General features: G+C 38.1%; 1 protein-coding gene across 5 annotated transcripts in view; it reads right to left on the bottom strand.

The window, feature by feature from the left end:
* Positions 1-18,522, bottom strand: part of ank1b (ankyrin 1, erythrocytic b) — a 95,589-nt gene that overhangs the window by 26,372 nt on the left and 50,695 nt on the right. For 4 of the 5 annotated variants that reach the window (XM_073871303.1, XM_073871299.1, XM_073871302.1 and 1 more), the window contains 24 exons: positions 16,478-16,576; positions 16,285-16,383; positions 16,010-16,195; positions 15,573-15,671; positions 15,376-15,474; positions 14,913-15,011; positions 12,178-12,375; positions 11,863-11,961; positions 11,570-11,668; positions 11,312-11,410; positions 10,230-10,427; positions 9,862-9,960; positions 9,665-9,763; positions 8,986-9,183; positions 8,074-8,172; positions 7,408-7,506; positions 7,221-7,319; positions 6,330-6,422; positions 4,559-4,631; positions 3,981-4,001; positions 1,431-1,554; positions 1,273-1,336; positions 908-1,020; positions 72-296 (listed from right to left, as the gene is read on the bottom strand). In XM_073871303.1, coding sequence (XP_073727404.1) covers positions 72-296; positions 908-1,020; positions 1,273-1,336; positions 1,431-1,554; positions 3,981-4,001; positions 4,559-4,631; positions 6,330-6,422; positions 7,221-7,319; positions 7,408-7,506; positions 8,074-8,172; positions 8,986-9,183; positions 9,665-9,763; positions 9,862-9,960; positions 10,230-10,427; positions 11,312-11,410; positions 11,570-11,668; positions 11,863-11,961; positions 12,178-12,375; positions 14,913-15,011; positions 15,376-15,474; positions 15,573-15,671; positions 16,010-16,195; positions 16,285-16,383; positions 16,478-16,576 — 2,780 coding nt within the window. The remainder of the gene's footprint in view (positions 1-71; positions 297-907; positions 1,021-1,272; positions 1,337-1,430; positions 1,555-3,980; positions 4,002-4,558; positions 4,632-6,329; positions 6,423-7,220; positions 7,320-7,407; positions 7,507-8,073; positions 8,173-8,985; positions 9,184-9,664; positions 9,764-9,861; positions 9,961-10,229; positions 10,428-11,311; positions 11,411-11,569; positions 11,669-11,862; positions 11,962-12,177; positions 12,376-14,912; positions 15,012-15,375; positions 15,475-15,572; positions 15,672-16,009; positions 16,196-16,284; positions 16,384-16,477; positions 16,577-18,522) is intronic. The other variant, XM_073871300.1, reaches the window with a different exon arrangement.

The following is an 18,522-nucleotide window of genomic DNA, read 5'->3' as shown; positions in this document are numbered from 1 at the left end:
GATTGCAACCACTTACCTTAAAAAAATTGATTAAATTCAATGAATCATTTTTTTTCAGTGCAGACTCTTACCCCAGGAACTGCATACTGGAAGGTCCTAATGAGATAATACGTGCTGCAAGCCCCTCTCCCTCCACCAGAGGAGGTGGGGTGGTCAGTTTTTGTGGTTTGACCAGACGGCAGGTGATGCGTGTGGGGGCGGCACATGTGCGTGGCGGGATGATCACACGCAGACCATTGTGTCTGCTGCCACGCATAGACCCGCCTCTTGCATCCACCATGAAGCTAACTAGAAAGCTGTCAAACAACAACCAACCACATTACAGTGAGTATATACTGAACCCGTCAACTGCATTATCTGTGTGATTTTATACATTTTGAGAAATAGAGTATCTGTCAATTTTGATCAAGTGAGTTGAGTAAATAGCACAGTTGCATACATTTATACAAACCACAACTAACAATTACACATACTGTAGCTCAGGCATTTAGTTTACTTCCTTAAAAAAAGTAAATGTATTATATACATGTATGAAGAAAAACAAGTGTAGAAATGCAAATAATTAAAAAGTAAATAACAAATATATATTTTTCTTATCACTATTTTAATATTTTCTTTATGCTGACAACAGTAAAGTGACATTTCTGTGCTTTAGCAAAAAGCTTCATCTAAAACTGTTCATACCCTTTATCACCAAAACTGAATACTATTTCTAAAGAATTATCCAATTTAAACACTTATGACAGCGGAGACAGGTATAAAAATAAGCTTTTATGAACAACAGATAAATACGTAGAAAACACAGGTGAAGAGCCATCAGAAAGGTCACTGAGTTTATAAAGGGCCAATACTTCAGCATGTGTGCTACCGGGATGAGTTTGTTTGGGTGTGTAGTGACTGCACTGACCCAGTGTGGATGGGGCTGGCCACTGGGCTAACGTTGTCTGAGGTCTCTGTGGCCGGACTACTGGGTATAAGAGAATCCTCGTCATACTCCTTTGGCAAAGGGACAGGGGTGTGCTGCAGACACACATGAGTAGCACAGATCACACACAAAGACATACAAACACAAAAAAGTACAGACAGCCTTATGAAATAGAGAGAAAAAACCCTGTCATATAAACCAACTCTAAACAGATTGACCCTCGGCCTCTAATGACAAGCTTACACCAGCTAGAATCCGTGTCAAACCAGCTACCAGTTAATGCTGATTGTAATCTGTTTTTTTCCAGCATGTTTTATTTCAGCTAATGAAGAAGAAAATAACAATACCTGGTCTAGCATGACAGTTTCAGGTGACACACATGGAATTCTGGGAATTGCAGGTGAGTAGGGTCTGGAGAGAATAGAGGAGACTGTAAATCTAAGACATTACTGCAAAAGTATATAAGATATTAACAAACATGTCACACAATGCACACTGGACCTACGTTGTGCCCATTCCACTCTCAAAGTCTCTGAGGGTTTTCTTAGGGGATAGAAAATCATCATCCTGGTCTTTCAGATCATCCAGCTTCAAGTAGCGAGCCCCATCCATCCCGAGAAGTTCATCACCTTCATATAGCGGCACAATATATATCAGAGAGTCCCATAAAAAAGGCTGGCAGGGCAATGGAGGATTAGATGAAGGGAAGAAAATGTTATTTTAACATTCACAGTCCACCATCATTCCCAATCAAGCACATTCACTCATTTACCAAGTCCAAGCAATGAAGTCATTCATACAGAGCCAATGGAAAATATGATGAAATAAAGACGCTCAACGAGATCACATGATATTGGTTACTGAAGGGTGCATGCCCAGCAGTGCAGAGAAAATCATACTTAATCTGCATGGGAGAGATTGTTGGGTGTTATTGTGGGGGCTTAATTACATGTATTCAAAGATGGGTAAAAACAGCCACTCTGTCAGTTCATTTTGGAGAGCTCTGCCGAGTCAAATAATAATCATTAGTCAATTAGTAAAATTATTCACTCCCAGCGTGACTCCCAGAGTGTTTGGATAGAGAGATAAACTTATTGGTGGGTGTGTTTTCAAATTTGGACACTTACAGCCAGGGACTGATTTTTCCTCAATTTTTTATTAAATTTATGCATTTGGCAGACACTTTTATCCAAAGCGACTTAAAGGCAGGGTATCTGATTTGATCCAGAAACATTTTTAGTTATATTGCTTAAAAGTATACTTACATCCTGATAGCAATCACTATGTAAAGTTGTCTAAATGTATTTTATAAATATATGTCATCTGTGAAAGGGGTAGGACCAAAAAATGTTCAACAAATCATTGAACTCGGACTGTACGCAATAATTGGACGCATGCAATGTTTGCCCCTCATCTGTGAACGTGTTTTGCATATGCCACTGTGCAGCCTGTTCACGCAGACACCATACGTCATCAGTGCGTTCACGTGCGCTCACCTCCCGTCTGTACACAGAGGGAGAATGGCAAACTTTCCTGCTGAATTGACAACCTACACAGGAGCCACAAAATGAATTTTTTTTTTTGAAACAACAACGACAAAAAAACGTCTGGATCAGCAAAGAGCAAAAACCCAAATTAACATCAGTAACTTTACTGCTTTACCACAAAATGCAAACAGGTGCAGGAGGCAAAGGGTCGTTGCAATGTTTATTTTGGTAAGGTAGGTACACGATATGTTTGTATTTAGATGAATTCAGATATTCTACTTTGATGAAACATTGTGTTGCTTCTGAAGTTTGTGTTCCTTTACAAATTAGCATAACGATATACTACTACATCCACAGTACCGAATACGTGCTTTAACTAATTCCGAGCTGTTTATGTTTGTTATTTTGGTAATGTTATTCACTTTGTACTGCAAAGGTTTCTCACTGATGAATGAGACATGGGATGTGGACCGTTGATTTCTGGTCTGTGCATGTTCATGGGTTTTGGAGGAGAGATCATGATTTTAGTGCTAGTAGGCTAACGTTAGCATTTTTCAAAATCAGATACACTGCCTTTAAAGTGCATTACAAAGCACACATATTTTTTTTCAGTATGTGTTCCCTGGGTTTAAAACACATGTGCCCACACCTTTTTTAATGCCAACGCAATAATCTACACTGAGCTATACAGGAGCACAGTTACACAGTATTATTATATTTAAACAATTTAGATATATAATTAAAGTCCAACAAACTTAATTTTATACATTAATAATTTATTTTTGCTATTTAATTTTTTTTAATATAAAGATTTTATTATATAACCCGTGTCCCAAACTTTTACTATTACTTTTTAAAACATTGTTTTAAATTTGTTTAATTTGTTCCAATTTCCAAATAAGCTGTAATTTTGTACCATTATTAACAAATTAACCCTTAAATGTATAAATGTTTATTCAATTACCTACATGCATCACAATACGTATTTGGGTCTTTAGCGACCTGGAATGTATATCTAAACTTCCTCATTATTATAAAACTAATACCAAGTCCAAATACTTTTAACAATCAAAAAAGCATATGCTATTATAATTTGACATTTCAATTGTCATCAAACAGTCTATATAATAAACAAAGATAAAACATATACAAAGTTAAAATTATGCACTTATCACATCCCGCATCCCTAAAGACCCAAGGTATGCATTTAAGGGTTAAACTAATGAAAGCGTGTTTTAGGGGGTTTATTTTCATAAAAGGTCCACATGGCCAAAGTGCCCATAGTTGAAAAAACACCCTTTGTATTTAGGAGAAAAAGTAATTTCAGATGCAGTCCTGTCAATAATGGATCCACAGACATGTTACTGTCAATTAAAGTAAAAAAACGTCATGACCACAAAATGATGAAGAGGAGTTGACTTAGTAACACGAAGCTATATGTTAAAAAGAGAGCAGTCAAAGAGACCCGCGAGGTCAGAGACAAAATGAGAGAGCTTGAAATGGAGGCATACGATTCACGGACCACTGAAAATCTGACAACCAAGCCACAGAGAGGGAGATGCTCCTACCTAATGTTAGCTGAGCAACTCCTACAGCAGGAAGGAAGAGGAACATTTCAGGCTGGAGATCTTACCATTACAGAAAGCTTGTAATATCACCAAATACTTGCGTTTGCTGAACATTGACAGGCATCAACTTTCCAGAATAAACAGAAATCATGTTTTTTCTTTTTAGGCCAACTTTTCTTTTAATTTCCTTTATGATATCATGCTGGATCAACTTTTCATCTCATGCAATATTTGAATTGATCTTCTGATATTAGAATACAGTACGATTCAGATTAATCGTAGCCTGTCATTGACAGGAATGTTTCAGGAGAAACACAGTTTTTGTACAGCTGAGGAAGTAGTCAGAAGTGGAGTACTAATGTGAAAACGACTCTAAATGCTGGTTTACTTCATACTGTCACTCTTGGGATAGGACCCACCAGCAATCTGCTTACTGGCCCATGTTTTTAATTGAGAGTCTATTACCATCCTCAGGCCTGTGAGACCCTGTCACAGCAGCTGAGAATCAGAGCTTTAATATGCCATTTACTGCGGTATAATCCTTGAGGCTAAAGCCAATGTGAGCCAGTCATACCAACCTTCATCTTCTGACACATCCAGTATTTCATCCACAGTCTCAGGGAAACTCATGCGATGCTTCTCAGTGGTGATCTGATAGATGAAGAGGGAATAAGGGTCAAGGACATGATGTTAATTATTTTGTGTCCGTATAGATAAATTAAATGTAAAAGGGTTAAAATTTCAAAATAAATTTGCAGATTTCTTGCATACATTCTCTTTATTGAGGACCAAGTTTAAAATTTCTGGTTTTATTTCAAAGTTTTTTTTTTCGAGGATAATTGCAAAATGTCAGTGTGGTGTAACCGTCTGTATCAATTGGTGCAACTAGTAATTTTTCGAATTAAAATCTAAATATATTCATAAAAAATATGGAATAAAATATAATCATCTAGTTTAGTGTAATATGATTATTTTAACATACATTTTTACATAAATTATCTAAGATTATTTAGAAAAGAGAGCTGATTTCAGCATATGTCAGGACAAATATTACAAAAACGCATTAAAATTTACATTTACAAATAACTAATATGATAAAATTATAAAATGATATTATAAAATGATTTTTTTTTTGATGAATAGGCTTAAATGCCATCAAGGTGGATCAAATATTTAATATTTCTCATTCGTTCGTGCAATTGGCAGTTACACCATTTGACATTTTCAGGTCCATTCAGTCCTAACTTTAATAGAAATGGTGCAAATGTAATTTTTTATTGCATAAAATTAACATAAATACACTGTGCATTGAAATAAACCTGATGCATGCTTTTAAAACAAATTAAAAAAAAAAATAATTTCTCATCTTGCCAAACCGTTTTTGTCACTGACCCAAATGAACATAACAAGAGGGGATAGCCATAGCCCTGCTAGAAGATGCAATAACATTATCTGGAGACAAAACATCTTTCTTCATTGAAATTTAAAATACTTGTGTAAATTGTGTAATTTTGATGTAATACATTTTTATGTATGTTAAAATATGTATTATTTATTTCATAATCTCTCGTATATAATAGACCCCTTCAAGGTTTGTAAACATTGAATGACTATCGGGTGCGTGCGCAGCATGGGGTCAAACTGTTCATACCATCCAGGCTTTATAATTTAATCTTACACTGCTGAAAAATGATGACTTACTTCAAATGAAGTGAGCACTACAAACACAAGCCTCTTTGATCTTTGCATTGTCCGCGTCTGCACGTTAATTGCGTGCAGCAGCAGATGTTGTATTTTTTTGTTTTTGAGATTCTGCATGAATCGCGAAAACTTAACGGGAGTCCTGGTGCGATTTTCACGGCCCACGACGTAAGTAGGCATTTTTTTATGATACCGAATAATACGCAACTCAATCTGCTGTAATGGCTTTTCTGACCCCGACATGCGCAGTGGAAACCGCCTGTGACGTGAACCGTGAAGGGGTCTATATTTAATATTATATTATATTATATTATAATATTTAAATTATAGTAGATGTTTCGCTAGTGATACTATTAAATGTACGAATATATTTTTCCTGCCTTTTGGCTACAGCTCAAGAAGCCTCAGGCTCAAAACAACCAAAATTGACATGTACTGTACATTTAGCAGATGCTTAACTCTAAAAAAGATGCTTAAATACAAAAGTGAGGAAAACAGGTGGTAAGAATCAAAGCAAACCAGATAGACAGAAGATATGAGATAGTGACATAAAAAACATAAATCAACCTGCTTCTGTAGGAAAGCCTTGCAGATTGATATCACAAATCCAGATAGGACAAAAATTCATGAGATGCATATGGCGCTTACCATAGATACGGACTCCTCAGTCACAAGTTTGAGCACATCGATGACAGAGATGTAGCCTAGGCGTTTAGCGATACCCAGGGGTGACGTCCCATTCTGCCACAGATAACACAGTCAGGTCAACAAATCTCATATCGGTCTCTGATAAGCCATGAATAAACAAAATGTGACCCTGGACTACAAGACCAGTCATAAGTAGCACGGGTATACTTGCACTGTAGCAATAGCCAACAATACATTGTATGGGTCAAAATTATAGATTTTTCTTTTATGCCAAAAGATCATGTTCCATGAACATATTTTGTACATTTCCTACCGTAAAATTGTAAAAAATTGAACATAAGTAATATGTGTTGCTAAGGACTTCATTTGGAAAACTTTAAAGGCAAAATATTTAGATTTGTTTCACTCTCAGATTCCAGATTTTTAAATAGTTGTATCTCGGCCAAATATTGTCATTTCCTTACAAACCATAAATCAATGAAAAAACTTATCTATTCAGCTTTCAGGTGATGTATAAATCTCAAAAAAACTTGCTCTTATGACATAAAGGGGCGGTTTCCCAGACAGGGATTAGACTAGTCCTATAGGCAAAAATAAATTTAAGAGCTGTCCAAACTGTCTCAACATTTTGCCTCAAAATGCACACAAGTAATGTTTTTAGTAAGGCATGTTTGTTAAAACTAGTTATTTCCCTAATAAAACTAAGGCCTAGTCCCGGCTTAAGCTTATCCCTGTCTGGAAACCACCCCGAAATGTTTTAGTAAAATATTCTGTCTATGTGCAAGAAGAAATCATTTGACAGCATGAATCATCCACACTCGTATACAATAGCATACATAATGCTTTGGCATAAGAGATGGGTCATATTTCAAAATTGTGGCTGATGCTTACTGTGGTGATCTCGTTGGGCTGAGCTCCATGCTTTAAAAGCAGAGTGACAATGTCTGTATGACCCTGCTGAGCTGCCTGATGTAAAGGAGTGTATCCCGTCTGAAATGCAAGAGAAGAAAGTGAATCTTTAAATAGATGCAGAATTGTTTGTACAAATCCTGAGTTGTATCCAAAGTTATGGACTTACTCTGGTCTTGCTGTTAACGTGGGCTTGCTGCTGAAGTAAGAACTTCACCATCTTTATGTTGCCATAGTGACACGCCACATGCAATGGTGTGTAGCCCATCTAAGAAGTAGAGACACAACCAGACACAAAATTTCCAAAACTCTAAATAAATGCTGGGTTGTTTTAACCCATAGTTGCATAAAATATAAACAAACCCAACCGTTGGGTTTGAAGTAGCCCATGCTAGGTTGTTTTACTCCAAAATTCTAGATTGTTCCAACTTATGGTTTTGTCAAATATGGCCATTTACTAGATAACGTTAACCCAACAGCTGGGTTTGTCCATATTTTAGTTTACAGACTTTAAGGCTCTTCCAACTTGGGCCAGTAGGTAATCACCCCAAACACACCCTCACAACTGCCTAGCAAAGCCCTAGTAACCTACTGTTACAGCATTGGGATTTCTACTAGATTTCTCTAGTCTCTTGAGAAAGTGTGAAAATCTAGTTGTATTTGTCACTTTTGAAGTAGTGTTTCTGCAGTGCTACAAGTTTAATGGGTTTCAATTCTAGGACATTTCACAGATGGTGTGTGTGTGTGTGTGTATATGTGCGTGTGCGTGTGTGTGTGTGTGTGTGTGTGTGTGTGTGTGTGTGTGTGTGTCCATGTGCGTACTCAAATCTCTTACCCTTGAGGCTGCATAGACTGATGCACCTTGTTTCACCAGCATGTCTGCAATGCCCACATGCCCTTCCTGAGCAACCAGGTGCAGAGGTGTCAACCCACTCTGTACACACACAAGAGAATAAAACAATAAGAGTCGAATGTAACTGCTTATACAAAATGTATCTTCATATGTGCCAAATTTAACATACTGTATGTGACCCGGTCTGGGAAATCCCGGCTAAGGTCTCATAATCGAATTATGAGATTAGGGGAATCAAAATAGAATTTGGTTTGATTGATTAGGCACTGGTTTAAATTTTTGACATGGTCTTAGTCAGTAGTGGCCGGTGACTTCTTTTTTCGAGGGGGCTCGATGCGAAGTTCGTCACAACATGTATATAGCCCGTCATGTGTGTTATTCATAATTTCAAAATATGTGTTCGGCGCGTCGAGTGAATCTGTGTGCATCACATGTCTTGTCAAAATATGTGCCTGTTGCACACGCGTCTAAAGGGTTTATGATAAAAGAGACGCTCGTGTTTGCCAGATACACGTATAATCTCATGCGTAATCAGAGTTTACTGTTAAGGGAATGTCTTGCGTGTATTTTGTGAACGTGAGCGTTTCCTTTATCAAAAACAGTTTTGACGCGTGTGCAGCAGGCACTTATTTTGAAAAAACACGTGATACACATGGTTCACATGACGTAACAAACACATATTTTGAATTTGCGCCCCTCGGATGAGCAGTCACGAGCCCCCACTGGTCTTAGTCAATATTAAAGATCACAAGGTTATATTTTCACAGAATTGTTCTTTACATTATGTAGAATGATTTTATGTAGAAAACAGTAAATGACTAAATGTAACTTTAGTTGGGCATTCACAGACTGGGTTGGATGTTGTTGGATTCCTAAAACTAAACAGTATATCACCTTGTTCCCAAGGTTAACATTGGCCTGTTTGGAGATGAGCAATGCCACCATGTCAGGTTGCCCCTCCTGTGATGCCAGGTGAAGTGGGGTAATGCCCTGTAGTGATTCTGAATTGGCATTGGCTCCGTACTGCAGCAGACTGTTTGCCACCTCCAGTTGGTTCTGCTTGGCTGCGATATGCAGGGCTGTGTAGCCGTTCTGCCATAAAAAGGGATTGGGTGGTAATTTGTCAGAGACTTTTATCCAAAGCACCCAAATATATGCTTATTAAACATATATAGGAACTATCTGATTAGTATTTGATGCAAACCAGCAAATGCAACAAAATAATTCACCATTTGTGGCCAAAAATACAAAATATTTTTTTCTACCCCCACTTTGGAAATTATATCAGCACAAATGTTTCGGATGGTAAGTTATGTGCAGTAACCTTTGCATAGAGAACATACTGTAGCTTATATTAAGTTTTTAAAATAACATTTTGAGCACATATTTATTATATAGCTCTAAGCTGTGAATTTATTCGAAAATGTTTCCAATATCCTAAACAAGATCAATACGTTTATCAGCTGACCATACTACACCCCACCCCTTGTAAGAAAATAGAGAAAGTCTATGAGCTGTTAGTTAATGTCAAGATCCGTGACGTCTTTCTGTGTACTGTATATGCGTATCTTACTCTCGCAGTGCTGTGCGGAGAGCCGCCCTTGCTGACCAGCAGCTTAACTACATCAAGGTTGTTGTGATGGACAGCCACGTGCAGAGGCGTCAGTCCATTCTGTAAGGACAAAGAGGATACACATGGCCTCAGTCAACCCCCTCTGTCTGTCATCTGATATACGCAGGAAACATCAGATGTTCATTTTGATGTATTACCTTTCCGGCTGCATTAGGATTGGCCCCTCTTTCCAAAAGCAGCTCCGCCACATCCACTTTACCATATTTACATGCTACATGTAGAGGGGTAAATCCCTTCTGTAAGAAAACACAAATACACACTCAGAAGGCAGATGGGAAGTTCCTTGCCATGTGATGTAATAACCTAAGCGCACTTGTTTAGTGTTGCTTGCATGGCTATATAAAACTTCACATAAAAATGCATTGGAGATTTCTGTATGCAGTGTGATTTTCAGTAAAATGGGAATGGAAATAGATTCATTAGGTGAATTTTTGGTGAAGTTTAGTAAAGAGTTTGGAGGCGAGAAAACGAGAGGAGGAGAAAAGAACAGACAGGAGAGAAGAACCTTGGTCATTTTGGTTTGTTGAGCATTCTCGTCAAGCAAGATGCGTGTGGTCTGGGCGTGTCCTTCACGGGCAGCAATGTGCAGAGGGGTGTGTCCTGCCGTGGTGGCCGAGTCTGGATTGGCCTTATGCTCCAACAGCAGCTTCACCAACTCCTTATGTCCCATACGAGCAGCACAGTGGAGGGGCGTCTGATCATCCTGTGAAGAAAAAAAAAGGAAATCTAAGATTTAACCAAGCAGAGCAGACTGGACGTTCAGAAGGAGAGTGGTTTAAAGGAACATTCCACTTTTTAAAAAAATATACAAATTTTCCAGGTTCCCTAGAGTTAAACATTTGGTTTTTACCGTTTTGGAATTCATTTAGCTGATCTCCGGGTCTGGCGCTACCACTTTTAGCATAGCTTAGCACAATCCATTGAATCTGATTAGACCATTAGCATTACACTAAAAATAACCAAAGAGTTTCGATATTTTTCCTATTTAAAACTTGACTCTTCTGTAGTTACATAGTGTACTAAAACCGACAAAAAATTTAAAGTTGCGATTTTCTAGGAACTATACTCTCATTCTGGCGTAATAATCAAGAACTTTGCAGCAGTAACATGGCAGCAGGAGACGCAATGATATTACGCAGCAGCCGAAAATAGTCCCCTTAGTAACTTTTAATGGCAGGGGACTATTTTTGGGCGGTGCATAATATCACTAGCCATGTTACAACAGCAAAGTCCTTGATTATTACCCCAGAATGAGAGTATAGTTTTAAAAGTTTTAAATAGGAAAAATATCAAAACTCTTTGGTTATTTTTAGCGCGATGCTAATGGTCTAATCAGGTTCAATGGATTATGCTAAGCTATGCTAAAAGTGGTAGTGTCAGAACCGGACATCAGCTGAATGGATTCCAAAACGGTAAAAATCAAATGTTTAACTCTAGGGGAGCTGGAAAATAAGTATATTTTAAAAATAATTGAATGTCCCTTTAAAGAGAGCTATTTTAGGCAGATGGTTAAAATAGGTGCTGCATAATGAGAAATACAATATGATGCTCTTTAAGATATTAACAAAGCTTGTATCATGTCCATACCTTGGCTTTAGCATCCACCTGTGCATTGTTCTGTAGCAGGAACTGAGCCACCTCACAGTGCCCCGCCCGGGCAGCCATGTGCAAAGGGGTCTCAACTTTCTAAAATGGCACATTTAAAAAAGTTGTAAATCAAAAAGTTTGATCATTGTTATAATCTTTCCTAAAGACATTAGCCAGTTTGTAAAGCAGAAGATCTGTGCAATTGGGATTTGATTGCTTGGTATCTCTGAGGTGCTAAACAAATTACACAGTTCTTACCACATTAGATGCATTGGGCGAAGCTCCTCTCTGAAGAAGACTCTTCACTATGTTAAGATGCCCCATGAATGCAGCCACATGAAGTGGGGTCAGACCAGACTCAGAGAAAATAACATACAGAACATGTAATGTAATGTAACGTAATACAGTAGTATTTACATATCCTAAAATTATCCTGGTCTCATTTGCACATCATTTTTCTGTACTATGTACAAGATTCAAGCTAAAAGCACAGCTGGTGCAGCGTGAATCCGGGCTATCCATCATAGCGACAGCCAAGAGAGTAATCTGACCTCAGTCACTGCCTCCAGAGATGCTGAATGCTTGAGCAGAAGGTCCATGGACCGCATGTGGTTCTTCTTACAGGCAATGTGCAACGGGGTGAACCCATTCTGAAAGAAATGAACAAGTATGTCAAGTGTTCAGCTGTACAGTCGAGTCGTGTCAGTGATGTATTACTAAGTGTTCAAAACATAATTTTAATGTATAATGTATCCGTGAATACTTTAACATATTAATGGCTTTGTCAATGTAGAGTTAATCAAACATTTAAATAACATAAAACTAAGGACTGAGAAGTAAAACACAGATACAAAAGACTCACTAACCAAAGCACGGGCATTAGCTTTTGCCCCCTTATCCAGCAGCACCTTGACCATGCGGTGGTGCCCACAGTGTGCTGCAACATGCAGCGGGGTCAGGTGGTCCAGGGTGATGTCATCGATCTCTGCATTGTATTGCAGTAGCTGCCTTACGCAATCCATGTGATCGCCCTGCGCTGCCATGTGGATGGGGGACAGACCATTCTGCAGAAGCAGGCGCAGCTTAACTGATCAGCATAATTACAGATTCTTCATTTTACAGTATAGATATTATGTATGGATGCCGCATAGACTCGGCACTAAAACAACTGCAGCAAGGCTGCTTCAGCTCTGCTTCTCTCCTGCTCACACATGCAGTGTTAATTAGGGATTCTCCGATCGATCGGCCGCAGATCGGTATCGGACGATAACGGCATTAAATGACTCGATAAGTACTCGCTAAATTTGCCGATCTTTCTGTTTACTTTTGTCATTATAGGGCTCCTGAATCCCGCTGCAATTAGAGACCATTTTTGAGCAGTGCGAGAATTTTTAAAACCCGTTGGACGTTGATTTGGATTTCTCTCTTTGTCTTTACAGAGACGTGTAGGACGCGCTCCTGTTCTAACAAAGCGACGCGTCATCACATCACAATGAAACAGCGTAAACAACACATATCTATTGCGGACAATTGCATCCTCATGCCGAAAGTTTATTATTTGCATGCGTTTTTAAGTTTTGACAGTTTAAATTTTATTTTCCTCACAGCTGCTCTTGTCCGTGTACACGTCATCAGTGCACGTGACAAAGCGATCTCTCTCACGTCTTAAAGCTACAGTAACCTAATTCATCTCTCAATAAAATCACTCTCTGCTCTTCACTGAAGAACTGTTGTACTTTATATGAATGCGTGTATATTTAAATCATAACGTAAAGACTGTGAAGTGTTTTATTTTCATCACTTTTTACAGACATAAACCTTCTTAAAGGCATATTACATTTCTCTTTGCAGAAGAAATATTTGTTGTGCTAATTTATTTGATTCTCTATTAAAACAATAATATACCTAATTACTGCAAGTAATATAACAAAGGCAACATCTGTGGTATTACTTTATTCAGAGAAAATGTTAACAGTTACAGTCATCAAAGAGCTTGCATATCAGCGTGAAGAATCGGTATCGGCCAATCACAAAGACAATAAATCAGTAATCGGTATTGGCTGCAAAACTTGCGACGCAAGTGTTTTTTGCTAGTTTCCATCCTGCGCAATTTTCACGTTTAGCGCCACGTTGTTTAAATAGCAAATGCATTTGCGGCCCCTTTGCGCGCACGGGCGTTCTGGTCTGAAAACAAGGTGTGTTGGCATTGTTGGCGCACTGCTATTTTGAGGCAACTAAAATGGACTACGCCATTGACCAACAAAAACCTGGTTAAAGTCTAAAGTCAATGGCGCAATATGTTTTTTTGTTATTTAAAGATCGCATTAGTAATATACGCCTATAAACGGGACGACTACGCGGGTTTGCTTATCACATACATAAATGCGCAGCAGCACAAAAATACTTTTAAATATGAAAGATTAAAGGATTGAATGTAAAAAATTATTATTGAGTCTCTTGGACATAAATGAGTACTAATTATGAGACGTTAGAAGGCGCAAAGAGCCGCTTCACCTGTAGCCTGGTAAGAAAATAAATGCTTTGCTTAAAACAATTGCATCTGTTTTTAAATGTCTTTTTAAATGCTACCTCACGGATTTATTGTATATGATGACTCTGTACCTGTGGATATGGTGAGATTAGAAATTTTTTAAGTAATGCTTAAAATAAACTCATGACGCTGTCCAAGTGCTGATCTCCTGTTTGTTACAAATAAAGTATTTTTAGAGTACAAACCTTTTCTTACATACTTTTTTACTTCCATGACTAAAAGAAAACGGGTTTTAAAGGTTTTAATAAAAAATAACAATTTCAATAAGTGAAAAACAACACAATTATTTAACATTAATCTCAAACTGGGGATCTTCTTCCTACGCTTAGTTTTTCAGTTTACAAAGTCCGTCATCTAAATAGGGATTAGACATAGCGCCAGCGCAACTGGCTTTTAAAGGGGATGAGAGCAAAGACTCTCATTGGTTTATTGCACGTTACGCCCAAAACACACCCATTACTCATTAAAAAAATAGGACCAACCCTTTTCGACCGCGCGCTCGGCACACAAACCATTTTTCCCGTCGTTAAATTAGCAAAAGTGGATTCTGACACGCCCATTTAGACGTTGCGCTGTGCGCTTTAGACAATGCGCTTAGATCGTTAAAATAGGGCCCTTAGTGCTGCAAGCATGCAGTTCAGGTATGCATTGTGTGAAACCGAACTTAGCAGTTATGTGTCTGAAACTGCAGAAAGTAGCACCTATTTCCATATATATCTGGTCCGGGCTGTGCGATTGAGTAGAGGCGGGGACTAATTTGTATATTAATACATACTAAATGAAGCAAATGTGTAGAGTTACAATCAAGCTGTTTTAAAGCATGAAGAAATTACTGGGACAGGGAAAACTTTTACATGCTATTATGATGCTCAAAGATGAGTTCAAATTCCTGACTTCAGTGAGACTTTAAACATTACACTTTATTTAACCTTCTCAAAAACTTCAACAAACATGGTTGAAATTTACATGCTGGAAATTCATCTTAGTGTCTTCGAACATTTTATACAATATTTTATAGTATGGACAAACAAAATATTGGGAGTTAGTCACCTTGGTCTTGGCCTGCATGGGGGCACCCTGGTCTAACAGGATTTCCACAACACGTACGTGACCGTTCCTGGCTGCACAATGCAGCGGCGTCAACTCGTCCTGCAGAAAACAGCAAGCGATCAGTTTAAAGAATTTATCAGCTATAGTTTCATTGCATCCTAAACAAGCCGCATTTTAAAGCTTTAGGTTTCATCAGTTAAGCACAGCGTGTGTTCACACTGAGAAAATACTTGTTTTTACCAAAGGAAGAAAAATAGGTCAGACTTAAATAAACCTCATTCAGCAGTTAAATGTTGCATCTCAGCCAGCAAACAACACTCAACCGGAGCAATGGGCAGCTACAGTATCACTGCAGCACCCGGCAGCATACAGTAGGGGCCACCTCGGTCGCACCCTGATGACCTTCGGGTTACATACCCGACTCTAACCATTATGCTATGACTGCCCTCATGATTAACTGTACCTTGGTTTTGGCATCTATCTGAGCTCCTCTGTCCAACAGAAGTCGCACCATAATCACATTCCCTCTCCTGGAAGCAATATGTAATGGAGTGATGCCATTCTTAAAGAGAAAACAAGGAGAGAACATGAGAAAAATTGAATTTCTGTAATCTTTGGATGTGTTGCAGGAGGCAGCATTAACATGACATTTAAACTGACCTTAGGCGTAAAGTTCACATTGGCTCCTCTGTTTAATAACAGCTGTGCAACACTGAGATTCTCATAATGGGCTGCAATGTGAAGAGGTGTAAAGCCGGTCTGCAAAGAGACATTATCCATTATACTTAATAATATGCTTTTATCCAAAGCGACTTACAGTGCATTCAATCCATACATTTTTTATGAGAGCATGCATTCCCTGGAAATCAAACCAATGACCTTGGCGTGGCTAATAATCAGTGGAAAAGCTAAATAGATAGTATAACACCTACGCTGATGGATCTTTACCAAAGTCAGTTGTGCTTCATTTTCAGATTTGTTTATTTATGTTTATGTCGCATAGTCATCACTGCAATTATAAGCCAAGAGCGCCTGTAATGTGATCTCAGTGAGTCATGATGTATAATTGCTGGTGAGATGCAGCACACAATGAATACCTTGCTCAGGACGTCTGGGTTGGGATCATTCTGCAGCAGTACAGCAGCAGTGCGCGTGTCATCGTTGCGTGCTGCGATGTGCAGGGCGGGCAGACGCACTTTGCCCTTGGTGCCATAGTTTATTAAAAGGGCCACCACGTTCTCATGCCCCTGCTGAAGAGCTACCGCCAAAGGTGTGAAGCCATCCTGGAAATAACATTATATGGGATGTGGGGTCATTTAGATTTAAGGCCACAGTTCTCTCTTATCTGGTTGGCTGAACGGTAAGCACTTACCTCAGTTGGAAGGCTTTGATTGGCTCCATGTTCAAGTAGATATTTGACCACTTCCAAGTGGTTCTCTTGTGCTGCCATGTATAGGGGACTGAAACCTTTCTGTATATATGATAACACGATAGAGAAAGTGAATAAACACTATCATCAACGCATTTTTTAGTTTGTGGACAAATGTCTTGAGGATTAGACCCACCTGAGACTGGGCATTGACGTTGGCACCATAATTGACCAGTTCAGCAACCACTTTCTCTTGACCGGCCAGAGCAGCAATATGAAGGGCGGTATTTCCTTTCTGCTCAAGATGAATAAGAACAACATCATATTATAGACTGTATAGCAACTTAAAATAAAACAGAAAAGTTACAAAACCATAATTTATTGTATACTCTTACAGTATATATTATGGCCCCCTGAAATGAGGCTCATTTACTAAAACTAACAATGGTTTAACTACAAGTAAAAACAAAAATTAAACCAAAATAAAAGTTGAAGAGCACCTAATTCATCGCTAAAAACAATGATATTTTGTTTATTTGGTATAATACAATGTGTTCGCGTGGTTTATTGTTAAAAAACACATTATTTTCCACATACCATACATTTTTTGTAACTCCAGATAGCCCTCTGTACGTTGTGATTGGCTTGAATACATCTGACGTCAGCCAGAAATGTGACACTCCTTACTATGTTTGAAAGATTCGGTCACAATGCAAGGCTAACAGGAGTTAACTTACAGGCTGAGTCCGAGGCGAGAGGATATATTATGATAATGTTGGTCTTTACTACATCACCAATCCCAGGAAGTAAACTGTTGCCTACAATCCGTTTGTTGTAGTCCAAAAAAGAGATTTACGCTGGAGACGATAACTCGCGTCATTGTTTAGTTTGGGGTTTGTACCTTTGGCATATCGTTAACATGTACTAATACACACTTACACACACAAGGAAATTAAAAATCCTGAATTGGTGCTCTTTAAATCATGGCTATCAAACATTGGCTGTTTCTCAATATGCATTTTTCAGCAATCTTGCGTCCTTGTGTTCTCGCTCCACGTCATTATTAACCGTCGAAGTTCAATTCCAATTCTAAAGAACGCAAGTACAGAGGACGCATGAAAATACCCGAATGTGTTCTTGATATCGAGGATGCAGCGAGTGCAGACTTGAGCGCTGTAATAGCTTTATGCCCCAGAAGTCATTGTGGAAAAACAATGGCGGAGGAAGGAAGTGCTACGCACAACTGTAAATGTAAACGTTTGTAAACATTTTAAGTATTAAATACATAAAATTTGATATTAAAATGTATGCTTTATTGGAATAGAACAACTAATCTTAATTGAGTTTCTTATTTTAGATTATATTATCATTTCTTGAAGGTATCTGAAATATATACGTATTTGCCATTACAAAATGACATAATAAAAATAATAATGTACATAATAACGCATATAATGGTATGTTTGTCACTTTATGAATGTTGAAGATCGCACAAATCTCAATTCTCACAAGTGCGTTCTGTGTTCTCGCGACCTTTTGAGTTCGTTCTTCAAGTTCGCCTGGCAAGACCAATTTCCACGAGAATGCAAGTCCATTTTGCATTCTTGGAATTGAGAGACAGCCAATAAAGGGATAGTTCACCCAAAATTGAAAATTCTGTCATCATTCACATCATTATTTTGTCCCAAAATGTCTTTGTTCTGCTGAACACAAAGTCGATCTGGGGCACCATTGATTTTTTCCTAGTATGGAAGACAATGTTGCTCCATCTGTTTGGAACAACTTGAGAGTGAGTAAATGATGACAAAATGTTTATTTTTGGGTAAACTATCCCTTTAATCATAATCTCGCTACAGTAACCATTTTCAAACAGTAATTAATAACTTGCCAAAAAGAAAACATGTTTACTTCACTTTAACTGTAATAAAACCATTGTTAATTTTCGTAAGAGCTGTGTATTTCCTATTGAAACAGAAATATTAAATAGGCTGTTTCTCACTTAAATAGCCATTAATAGGTTCTAGTTATACAGTATCACATCCTTGAACTATAATTTTCCACTTGTTATACAAATGCAGGGAGTATTAGGGGGAGGGGCCTTCAAATTTTTGAAAACACCTGATTGGACAATAATGCAGAGTGCAACATGAGTCATCATTTATCAATAGTTATGTTTATTAATAGTAGTAGTAATAGTACCAAGTAGGTTAATTTATGCCAAGCAATGTAGTGCATTAAGGG

The sequence above is a fragment of the Misgurnus anguillicaudatus genome, chromosome 9 (assembly GCF_027580225.2).
Source record: "Misgurnus anguillicaudatus chromosome 9, ASM2758022v2, whole genome shotgun sequence".
Classification (NCBI taxonomy): Eukaryota; Metazoa; Chordata; class Actinopteri; order Cypriniformes; family Cobitidae; genus Misgurnus; species Misgurnus anguillicaudatus.
Note: the sequence above shows the minus strand (reverse complement) of the source record. Positions and strands in the feature narration are given on the sequence as shown.